The sequence below is a fragment of the Mugil cephalus genome, chromosome 8, assembly GCF_022458985.1.
Source record: "Mugil cephalus isolate CIBA_MC_2020 chromosome 8, CIBA_Mcephalus_1.1, whole genome shotgun sequence".
In the NCBI taxonomy this organism is placed as follows: Eukaryota; Metazoa; Chordata; class Actinopteri; order Mugiliformes; family Mugilidae; genus Mugil; species Mugil cephalus.
In genome coordinates, this window is record NC_061777.1 from 15,912,001 (window position 1) to 15,924,153 (window position 12,153).

Here is a 12,153-nt window from a genome sequence, read left to right on the forward strand (position 1 = left end):
CACTCCTGTCAGCTAAGAACAGGAAACTGAGACAAAAGTTCACACAGGCTCACCAAAATTGAACAATAGAAGATTGTAAAAACATTGCCTGGTCTGATGAGTCTCAATTTTAGCAGTGACATTCTGATGGCAAGGTTTAGAATTTGGTGTAAACGACATGAAAGCTCCATCCTGCCTTGTATCAACGGTTCAGGCTGCTGGTGGTGGTGTAATGGTGTGGGGGATATTTTCTTGGCACACTTTGGGCCCCTTAGTACAAACTGAGCATGGTTTAAACGCCACAGTCTACCTGAGTATTGTTGCTGACCATGCCTGTCCCTTTATGACCACAGTGTACCCATCTTCTGACGGCTACTTCCAGCAGGATAACGCACCAAGTCACAAAGCTCATGTCATCTCAAACTGGTTTCTTGAACATGACAATGAGTTCACTGTACTCAAACGGCCTCCACAGTAACCAGATCTCAATCCAATAGAGCATCTTTGGTATGTGGTGGAAAAGGAGATTTGCATCATAGATGTGCAGTCGACAAATCTACAGCAACTGTATGATGCTATCATGTCAATATGGATTGAAATCTCTGAGGAATGTTTCCAACCCCTTGTTGACAGTGTATTATTATGCATAGATGAGCCACAACATCAGTCTTCTACAGTTGAGTGTGGCCCCCTATGCCACAAAACTCTTCAAGATCATACCAATGTCAGGACATGGTGTAGATGCCGTATGTGGTTACTGGTGGAACTGTTTGCTCCTTGTTTGGAACAAACAAGTGGAAGTAGCGTGCAGTACATGTCCGAGGGGTTAGAACACACAAATCTGTTTTCAGTTTTACTCTAATTTTGGTGAGATAGTGGATCGTTTTAGCTTTAATTGAAATTAAGTGATGTAAGTACAAAGGGAAACATCACTGTTTGGTGGAGCGGACTTAACCATTCACCGATACAGTATCTGTAACGCCACGCTACTTTTTGTAAGACGCCAGAAGACAAAAAGGTGTTCTAATTTAAAAGCTCGTTAGGATATTCACCATTCAAAGTCACAAGTAGCTCTGTGGCGTACAAAGTATAAAGCAATGGAGATATTTAAGTAAAATAACTCAAAACTATACTTGTGTAACGGTACTCAGTTATTTTCCACCACTGCTCTGCAGTTTATTTGTCACATTGTCACTGCTGGATACAGAATAACGAAGCGTGCATATAAAAATCTTAATTGCCACTCTGACACATCCAACTATGTCGTAGGAAACCTATCCGCCTCCACAGCTGTTTACAGAGAAAGCAGGGCATGATTATAAACTACAAAAGAATGTGAGAAAAGCTGTACATTTTTCAGTCTTGACAAACGGATTAACAATAACCTGCCGGTAGCAGATGTTTCGCAATTTTTTTTTGTTAAAACTAAAACATGTGTGTGTTTGAATACCCCAAGATTACACATAACATTTAACTGGAAATCTGAATTAGAAAGATAATAAATTACCTGTGGGTGCACGACGCCGCAATCTGGTGATATTAGTCAGCGGTATCATGACCTGACATGACTGAAATTTCTGTGTTATGTGTGTATCACATGTGTTCTATTGTTCTATTGCAAACAGCCATTTAGCAGGCTTAGAGGGAACTGGTGTGTCTGTGTCAAAGGGCTAAAACCAAGGTAATGGAAACACCGCTGGCCGTTCAGGTCAAACAGTGGGAGATCTGAAACAATGTACTATGAAGTACAATGAGAGGGAGATAGCCAACGTGTGTTGCATGTCTGAGGCGTCAGTCTTTCTTCACCTGCCTGCACCTGTCTTATCTTCCAGCCCCTAATGGAAAACAACTGGCACTCCTGCTGGGGATAAACACATCTGGTACACACATTTTGCATATGGTCGTCATTCACCAAAGTGAAAAACAGTTATCCGTGTCACTCGCTAAACACCCTGTGGTCCAACATGAAATGCACCAGCATGTATGCAACTGCAAAAGCTTAATTGTTAGGATCTATTCCAGCAATTTGACAGAAATTTTTGCGGGTACCACCATATTTTTTTTTTTTTTTCACTTCACCATTCACTGTCAAGCTGTTCCCAGAAAAAAAGTCTTTTTAAAACCATGTGGCTCAAAAATGCATCTCGCCTGGCCCACTAGATCGGATTCCTTCTGGAAGCCTGGAAAGATAAATCGAAACAAAGACAAAAATAAATTAAAAACGAAAGGTATGCGGAGGATAAAAACAAACTCACATGAACCTTTTAAGAGCCCAGCATACCCAGTTACGAAGGCAGTGTTAAGCAGAAGGAAACTGAGACCTCGGGGATAAGGGGATAGATAACTGTAGAGAAAGAAATGTTTTTCAAAAATAGTAATAATAATAATAAAGCATGTTGTCTGTATGTGCTGTATATGTATAGCTGTCCCTCGAACCCGTTCAGGCCTGCACTTGGCAGAAAGTAAATTGAGGAAACAAATTTGAAGGGACGGGCACTCATAATCATACTTGGGAAAAGCTTGTGAAATTATATGGATGTAAATTATATCAGTGTGGGAGGAATCTTAGTGTGCGCCAGAGATTGAACCCCTAATTTCCACCAAATTGAATCTCCCCCACCCCCCACCCCTGTCCTCGTCCTCCTCCTCCTCCTTCTCCATTTGTGCACTCCCATCCAATTCTTTGGGAAAATGCATCCCAGAACAAGCACAGAAGCTGGCATGTTCATTTTCCAACTAACCCGTCATCTTCACCTGTACCTCCCCTGTCTGTGGCCGTAAAACACCCCTCTCAGCAAAAAGGTTATGCAACATTCATGACACATTCACTGATGACGTGTGTGACTGGCATGACTCAGATGCCTTGGAGCCGTTCGCTCAAGAAACATGTCACGTATGTATGATTTGACATGAATTGGGCCGTGCTCCCATTAAGATATGGCCTGTCTGCTATCGGAGTGGAAAATTTTCACACTTTTATTTGGAGACGTGCGTTATAAGTTGCAGTCTGTAAGTGCACAAAATGTTGTTTAGCAATCTCATGTTCAGTTGATCCAAGTTGATAATGTCCTCGACAAAAAAAAAAGAAAAGAAAAAAAAAAGGCATAATCCCAAAAAGTGAAAAAACTCCAAGCAGAATAAAGCAATGGTACACTGACTCCCACTGATACAGGCATGGCTGAGGGCTTTTAAAAGTGGAAATGTTCTCACAGCTCTGGTATTGATACCAGACAAAGAAGGTATAATGTGCGGTGATGAAGTTTCACACGTGGGACAAAAGAGTGGGTCAGAGAAAATGAGGTGAGGGACAGAAAGGAAAAAAAAGAATGAATGCTACCGTAGTGCAAGACGGTATACATTACAGTTATGTGTGCCAAAATGTGGAACATCAGCTTCGGGGACATTTTACTTACATCCGTACGTAAAGGATAGCAGGAGTCCATGTATTCTACAGTTAAAAGGCAAAGCTAATTTTAATTACTCAGAATCAGAATTGAAAGGTGACCTGGGTGTTTCTAAATTCACTTTTAAGAGACAGAAAAGAAGCATCACCACACAAAGTTCATTACATTTCTGAACTTCTACAGAATGTAAGAACCCAACAGCATATTCTGGCTATGGTTACACACAAGTGAAGGAGGATGTGGGAGCTTCACACACAGAAAAGTAAAGAGCGTGTGTGTAGATTATGTGCCGCATGTGAAGCAGAGAGAGGAAAAGGACAGAGAAGCTCAGAAAACCGGACTGTGAATCACCGTGACAAGCACGGAGGCGTGGTGCAGAGGGTGGGTCCAGCTCCAGCCCTGGCACCAGCCCAGTCAAAGTTGACTATAAAAGAAGGTCCCAGTCCTACCAGCCTCACAGCCACTCAGGAGAGCCTATCATCCTACTGTGTGTGTGTGTGTCTGTGTGTGTGTTTCCCAGCGTGTGCCTTCTCTCAGTCTTAGCCAAAAAACAAACAAACAAACAAAAAACATGGGTAGACACAAGATGTATTTGGATAAACTCTCCAGGTTCTTCCAGATCCGCCACAAGCTGCTTCGTCAGGCGCTGGCAGAGTGTCTTGGTACCCTCATCCTTGTGGTAAGTAAATTTAAGTTGTGTTTCTAGGTGTGCACAGATGCATGTGCGTGCAGGCAATAAATGAATCATCTCATGACACGGTTTCTTTACGTTTGCTGATAACAGGTGAGTTCTGCCCACTTTCTGTTTTCTTTCCTCTAAGCAACTTCCTTTTATTGACCTGCTCGAGTCCGCTCCATCCTCCTCTACACGACAGCATTTGTATAGCGCTATGTTTCAAGAATGATGAATGACTCTAAAAGAAACAGCATGCGGTGTCATGTATAATCCATATTCATATGGCCTTCAAAGGGAGCTAAGTAATAGCCTTTGTACCAGACGGATCCAGTGTTCTTGAAGTGTTTAAATGTCATGTTACTTTTGGCAGAGTTCAGAACAAACAGCAATATAACAGGTTGTTCAGGACTGCATGCACTGTGTACAGAACCCTGTTTACAACCACACCACAATATTTGCTAAGAGCTGGAACCTCGGATCTTTCTCGTGACATCCTTTTATCAGGCGACGAGGAGCCAAGTGAACATATGCATAAGGACAAATAAGGAAAGCGACAACAAGTGCTGTGCTTTGCTCCTTTAAACATCTGCAATTTCTTATTTCTTCCTCCTCATTCATAAAAGATGTTTCCTGCACCAGAAAAATGAATCCAGACTCCTGAGGCTCAGTTATTCAGATTCAGACGCAGATACTCTTTAGGAGCATTAAAAAAAAAAAAAAAAAAAAAAAAAAAACTTAGGACAGAAAGGTTTTACAGTTAACACCTTAAATAGAAGCACAAGGGTCAGCTTAACAAGGAAGCGAAAGGCTCCTCTGAGGATTTAGTGTTAATGATGCTGTGCAGCGTACAGGGGCTCGCTCTGTGGCGCAATAGACTTTGATTTCCCTTCGCGACTTGAGCGTCACGCCGCTCAGACTTGAAAAGTCAACTGCGTAAACACGGATCCGTGACGAAAGATGACACATAATAGAACGATCATTGCTGTTATGCAGGGGTGTGGCAGAGTCATTCAGCAGGTGACACATGTGTAGCACAGCGAACTCCAGGGAGGGTCAGTGGCAGAACAATAGCCATGGAGATATCGAACTTCATTTTAGTTCCCCTGTCAGAGATAGCAGAAGTGGTCACTGACGTTATCTCTATTTACTATCACTCCCTTCTCCAGATATCACCTTGTCAATACATTCGTTGCATGAGAGCCGAATCCTAAAGCTCGCCGAGGGTGTGTGCGGGTGTGTGCGTCTCTTTGTGTATGATGACAGTGGCATTCTTGGCATGTCACTTGCTCGTTGCTAGGATCATTAAACAGGATGTTGTTAGGTATTAACTGAAATGATAAGGCAGAATAATACAGGCTTTGAGGATCACCTAGAAAAAGGGTGCCGTCTTTGGTCACCCCACTGCCAAAGTTTCCTCAAATCCCTCTTAAGGTGGATGGCATTTTCCAATTTAAGGGAATGCAGCTGTTATATTCCTTCTGGGGGTCTTCATCCTGAATTTGAAAACATCACACAGGTAGTGATTTAGAGACTGGTTCCAGACCAGCAGATTTCTTTTGACTTCAGTTTTCAGACCACTGTGTGTGTTTTTCTTTTTTTTTCTTTTTTTTTTTAGTAGGCTGCTGTGGGCTTTTTTAAAAGCTTCCCGACTGTGTTAAAAGTCTGGAGTAGCTGCATGGATGCATGACCCGCTGCATCAGCCAAATTAAATTTGGTTGAGGCTGGGTGCAGTTAACTGCAACGTTGTGTGAGCAACAGAGAAAGCTGACGGGCTTTCCTCAACAGTGAGTACGGAGCCACTGTTGGATATGAGTACTTCGTAGTTAGGGGCAATGCTCGTGGCTCCCAAATCCAGACCAGATTTAAATAGGACCTTTGTGGTTGAATGTGATCCAAGTAAGGAAGTAAGAACTCGCAAGGTAATGGCCCATCGTCTGTAATCTAATGCCTCTGACATTAAACTGGAGTCTGTGAAGAGTCCAGAGTTTTTTATTACACATTTTTATTGTGGCATTACATGAAGTTCATCCAAATTCCAAAGATAAAACAGCTAAGCACAATTCTTACAAGAGGCTGATTTATCGCCTATTGTTCATGGAACGGCAGGTCTCATCACAAGTGGAAAAGAGTTTAGACTGAGCCCAGTAGTGATGAACAGTCCTCAGGCGCCAGGAACTCTTGAGTGTGGTTCCCTGAGGCTAACCTCAACATCTGAGCCGTGTGGTCGGGGGGCTCAGAGAGAGGCGGCGTCAGCACGGACCACACAAACGCCTTTCACCGAGCGCATACAAAGAGGACACACAAGGACGCACACGCACAGAAACACAGTTTGACACCTGCTTGTGACCTCACCTCCTTTTATTTGACAGAATCGGTCACTTTTCTCCTCTTCCTCTGTCATTCAAAAGTGGAAGCCGCTGGGCAGTAGCAGTGACAGTACCCCTTCCAATCCAGGTCAACGTAGTGACCTTTCTGTACATGCAGCATACTGTACTCCTGTGTGCCATTATGAACACAATAGAGCTCATTTAATTCTGAGAAGAGCTTATTCAGTGGGTTTTTGTTTCAGTTCTTTCACCGATAATGATCACCTTGCCTCATTTCACCATCTCAGCTTGACCTTGGTTGACTGGCCGAGCACTAAACCTGCAGCGCAAGAGAAAGAACACTTTGGCGGGCGTTACTTGGACCCGGCGTAAACTCATTTTTTAACTCTCTCTCTCTCTCTCTCTCTCTCTCTCTCTCTCTCTCTCTCTCTCTCCAGATGTTCGGCTGCGGTGCCGTGGCCCAGCTGGTGCTGAGCGGGGGTTCCCATGGCATGTTCCTCACCGTCAACTTTGCCTTCGGCTTCGCTGCCACCTTAGGCATCCTGGTCTGCGGCCAGGTGTCAGGTATGTAAACAAATGTATTGTAGTTCGCAGTTATCAGCGGGATTTATTCAGTTTTAATTACAGGTGTATGCCCTAGTTTTGCAGTATCGCGTTTAAACCAGCTTTGTAGGCAAACAGCCAAAACACTTACAGGACAGGGGAAAAACAATTGGTGCAGAACAACAAACAACATAGAAGGGCATGTGCAGTGTGTGTGTGAAAGGTTGTGCTCTGTTGTGTGGGTGAATACTAAGCCTAGAAGTAAGTATATGTATAGAAAGGAGGGACACACACACAAAAATAAAAATAAATAAACATATATAATACATTCGGACATTCTGTACATTTCTAGGTGGCCATCTCAACCCTGCTGTGACCTTTGCCCTGTGCCTTCTTGGGAGGGAGCGCTGGAGGAAGCTCCCCATGTACTTCCTTTTCCAGACAATTGGTGCCTTTTTTGGAGCTGCTATCATTTTTGGCATGTACTACGGTAAGGGATGACCCGGCACGATGAGCGAAAATGACAGTAACAACTAACCAGACCATTTCATGCTCCAATTCGCTATTTGTATCTCTTCAGATGCCCTGTGGGACTTTCCCGGGTGTTTCAATATGACTGGAGACTCTGCCACCGCTGGCATCTTTGCTACATACCCTGCCAAGCATCTCACCATCGTCAATGGCTTCTTTGATCAGGTATGTTTTTGAACCGCGGGCAGCTATCACACTAAAAGTCAAAATTTTACAAACACAGGAGAGTTTGCCTTACATGTAAATCTCTCCAACACAGATCATTGGAACAGCAGCACTGATAGTTAGTATCCTGGCTATTGTGGACCCCTACAACAACCCCATCCCCCAAGGACTGGAGGCCTTCACTGTGGGATTTGTGGTTCTGGTCATTGGATTGTCTATGGGATTTAATTCTGGCTATGCCGTCAATCCTGCCAGAGACCTCGGACCACGCATTTTCACCGCTGTGGCTGGGTGGGGACTCGAGGTTTTCACGTAAGTACACTTAATTTTAAGTGCTCATGAATTATTTCCTGGCAGGGTCCTCGTGTTATTGACCCTCATCCCTACTCTTCTTCTGTCACCCCTCAGGGTTAGAAATGGCTGGTTCCTTGTACCTGTTTTCGCACCATTCCTCGGCACCATCATCGGCGTCATGATCTACCAGTTGATGGTCGGTTTCCATGTGGAGGGAGAAGAACGTGACCGGAGAGAGGCCAGGGAGGAGAACGTCCGACTCACCAATGTCCACGCCAACGACAATTCCAAGGAAGCTACCAAAGAAATCCACTGAGACACGCAGCTAATCATGCTAAAACATGCACATGTGAAAACCACCAGTGCTGCATTTAACCACCTTGCCACAACTATTTGATTTTTCAAACCATCTTTACAGCTGATGGTAGGAACTCATTCAGTATAGCTGCGTGTTTGTGAAATCACTTTTTTTTTTTTTTTTTAATTTTTAATTGTTTTTTTACATTATCATTCAACTGTATTATACTGTAGAGGAATGATTGTGTGTAAGTAGAAACACAGAATTACATTAATTCTTTTAAGAGACAAACATTTGAATCTTAGTGTGTGTATAGGAGTCCATTTTAACAGTATTGTGTGCTTTATACCAATGTAGATTTCCGTAACATTTTATAGCATTATAAATACTTTGTATACAGTAGACATATTAAGAGAGGTGTAGGTCTTTCCCAATCGCTTTCTGTCTAAGTCCAGAGCCTGTCAGTGTTTATATTCAGGGAAATTAAAATCTCAAACATGAATCCTTTTTTTTTTTTTTTTTTTTTTAAAAACGTCTGTTTTACAAGAACATAGTACGCTACAGTGTAGAAGAGGCTCGACCCTAGACGACATCGACTCTGTTGTCTAGGGCTGACTGGTGGTGAGGCTTTCCCACAACATTCTTCTCTTTACCACTGCAGTCTTAAAGCAGCTACTTTAAAGCTGCTAGTTTTTTTTATACACTGCCCACAACGACCAAGAAAATTTTTAAACAGCAATTCCAAACTCATTATTTACCCTTTGTTTGAAAGAAATGTTAGAAGGCGCTGGTTGTACCAATCTTCTAGTTTCCTTGAAACGTCCGTCCCCATCTATGTGCTGAACCATATTCACGTTCTTTTATGCCTCTTGATGTTTTTCTGTCTTGTGTATTCGTGGTTGGGTGCAAGACCACACTGTGAGTGTTTGTGTTGTATTTGTAGGTTGAGGGGAAATGCTTTTGTACCAATACAATAAAGTTCTGTTTTTTTTTTTTTATTGTTGCATGAATGCGGCTCATGTTACTCTCTTGTCACAGTTTTTCCCCCCCGTTTGTCACAAAAACTTCTCATTTGTGAAGGTGACTGTATTCAGATTACATCCGATAAAATAACAAGTTGGCATACAAGTGAGTTAGATAGTCTTTTGCAGTTCTCTTTTTTGCGTATTCTGATTAAATTCAGCCTGCAAATGACAACCAATGACAATACTACAATACTACAAATAGAGACCAGTCAGTCCTATGTAGATATATCGTTGAAGATTGTTGTTCACAAGTCACATAAGTCACATACATTTGGACTCCTAACTCACACAGGCATGTAAACCCATGAGTATGGTTCTCTCAAATGGAGTCTATTTAAATATTGTAATTCAGCCTTAAACAGAAGAAGCCAGATTGCACATAGTGGTGGCTCCGTTCAACTCAAGTGTACTTTTAAATGAACAGTTTTGTGTTCCCAAATCATTTTGCAGCGAAGGCTACCCTTTATTTAAATTCATACCTCAGTAGCCACAGACCAGAACTGGACCACTGTCCATCAGAGCATATATCAAACCAAATAACCTCGCTTCTCCAGGCCAAGCATTCATTCTGATTCAGCTGCCTGCTGAATTCGCATTTTGTAAACATATTTTAGTCTTTGTCCAGCTTCACATGTTTAATTACCACATGCGAATTTCAGGAGAATTACACAAAGAGCAGATCTTTGTTCTGGCAGGATGTGTGAATCAGTGGTGAAGTATAATTATTCTCAACAGGTCATGGCAGGTCTCTTTGGTGAAAGTGATACAGAGACAAATATAGTAGGTGGCTAGAATTCTTGCGAAATGCACATCTGGAAAGTTAAAAGAAAAAAAAAAAGCCATGTATGCATTTTGAGAAACAGAGGCAACGTCTAGTAAATAAGATATTAATTCAGCCGTGGAATGTTTGCCTTTAAAAATGAATTAGCGTAATCGAAAAGTAAATGATCCACAGGCTCTTCTTGCAATGCATAGCCAGGTCTTAATCAGAGGTGATAACATTCTTTACTCAAGTGACATTATTATGACAAGCAAAATACTGATATGATACAACTCAGTCATTTCACGTTTCAGAGATTAATGATCTCTCAAAATTAAAAAACACTCCTAAATAAGGGACAATAGGCATATGTTTCTTCCAAATATGGCTAGAACTAAATATAAAATGTATTAAGACGTATAAATGCTTATATTATTCTTTTGTACTGTACAGAGTGTGGACAAATTTGGCAACAGTGTATGCCAATTATGCCATTACACATTTTTAGTTTAAGTGAATTCAATTCAAGTGACTTGAATTGAATTACCACTAATTCCCTTTATTTGAAGCCTTACTGCTCTACTCTAGGACGCTGGTTAAAACCTGAATCAGTTTAGGACACAGGGATAAACTAACACCTTTAAGTGTCGTAATCTATTAACATAATCGTAGGAAGTATGTGAAGGTGGTCGTTTGCAGAAAAATCGACAGATTACCATCTGTCCGAGTTTTCAGATAAGGCTGCCGTTTTCACTGGAAAAATTGCATGTGAATGCAATCTACATGCCCTGCTGTATTTAGGAGCATTTAGGAGCTAAAGAGCCCATTTTTTTTCCCTCAGCAGTAGGTGCAAACCAAAAAAAGATCAACATGCTGTTGGTAGGTGTATTTTAGAAACCCTCTAACCTCCATGCTATGCTAAGCTAATCAACACAAGTGGTGGTCTAAAATGCTTATGTAGTATATGGTTCTCTTCCTGTCCCTCTTTCTGTTTCTGGGTTTATTGAATATGTTCATTGCTTTAAGGTTAAAGGTTACTTACTAGCTGTCTATAACAACGTTACCACTGATAACTGATAATATCTCTCTATAATCAAATATCCTCCACTGCCATGGCTCCCAGGGGGTGCGAACCTGTTTGGTAAATGCATCCATTATAGAGGGCCGCAGTGACGTCAATGCATACCCTCTATTGCCAAGTCATGTTTCCTTCCTTCACATTTATTTAATTCTACATAGTTCATACCAGCTGTCGGCTGATAAATACCTAATGTAAGGGGTCATGGTCTCTTTCAGTTTAATCTGTTTATAATTGTGGAGTTCCTGGAGATGAGAAAACATATCTAAGGAGAGTGTTGGAGGTGAACGGGAGGGGATTCTCGCACTGGCACCAAAGGTTCCCTCGGATTCGGCAAGGGGTTTTTTGACATGGTTCTGTCAAGTGAAGACTTGTCGGCGGCAATCAAAACTTACTTTTCTTCAGCGCATCGGTACACAACACTTACTTTCCTGCAAGGTGACCGTAGTCGAAAAGCTGCAAGCCGAAAAGCAGAATGACTCAGTGGCTTAAAAACGAATTAAAGAAATTGCTTCAGATATCACAAGGAATGTATGGCAGCAAGGTAACATGTACCAGTCAGTTCGTCTCAGTAACTGACTAAATCATGCAAACCCGCCAGTATAGCCCTTTAAAGACAAGATTCAAGCAGAACTCAACCCCCCTTACAGTGGACATGTGTTTCCTATCATGAGCGGCCTTACTAGACACAGTTTGCTGCCTGAGGCTCCAGCGTAAGACTGCCATTGTATCTCATTTAATGTGTTATTGTTTCAGCATTTTTTATTGTTGTTTAAGTTCACAAACCTTAGTCGTGATTTCACTGCTTAAAATGGCGACGTGGCCGGTATAGATCGCGGGCAGCTTATTCACCGTGGTGCTGGATAAATCTTGGTTCGTGCGTTTTTTTTTTTTTTGTTTTTTTTGTACGTGGATGGAGAAAAGTGCAGGTCAACCATCAATAGACAAGAAATAACGTTGGGAAAAAATGCTGCTTGTTTCGGCAGGTCCTCCTTTTTACGAGAAAAACAAAGACATGAACGTCTACATTAATCACAGAGGTGCGGCTTAATACGTGTCTAACATTACTTCTT

General features: G+C 42.0%; 1 protein-coding gene across 1 annotated transcript; it reads left to right on the forward strand.

Moving 5' to 3' along the window:
* Positions 1–3,828: 3,828 nt before the first annotated feature.
* LOC125012866 (aquaporin-3-like) lies at positions 3,829–9,227 on the forward strand. The gene is made up of 6 exons (XM_047593053.1): positions 3,829–4,062; positions 6,824–6,950; positions 7,282–7,419; positions 7,510–7,625; positions 7,720–7,937; positions 8,034–9,227. The coding sequence occupies exons 1-6, from the start codon at positions 3,955–3,957 to the stop codon at positions 8,233–8,235; spliced, it is 909 nt and encodes a 302-aa protein (XP_047449009.1). The 5' UTR covers positions 3,829–3,954; the 3' UTR covers positions 8,236–9,227.
* The last annotated feature ends 2,926 nt before the right edge of the window (positions 9,228–12,153 follow it).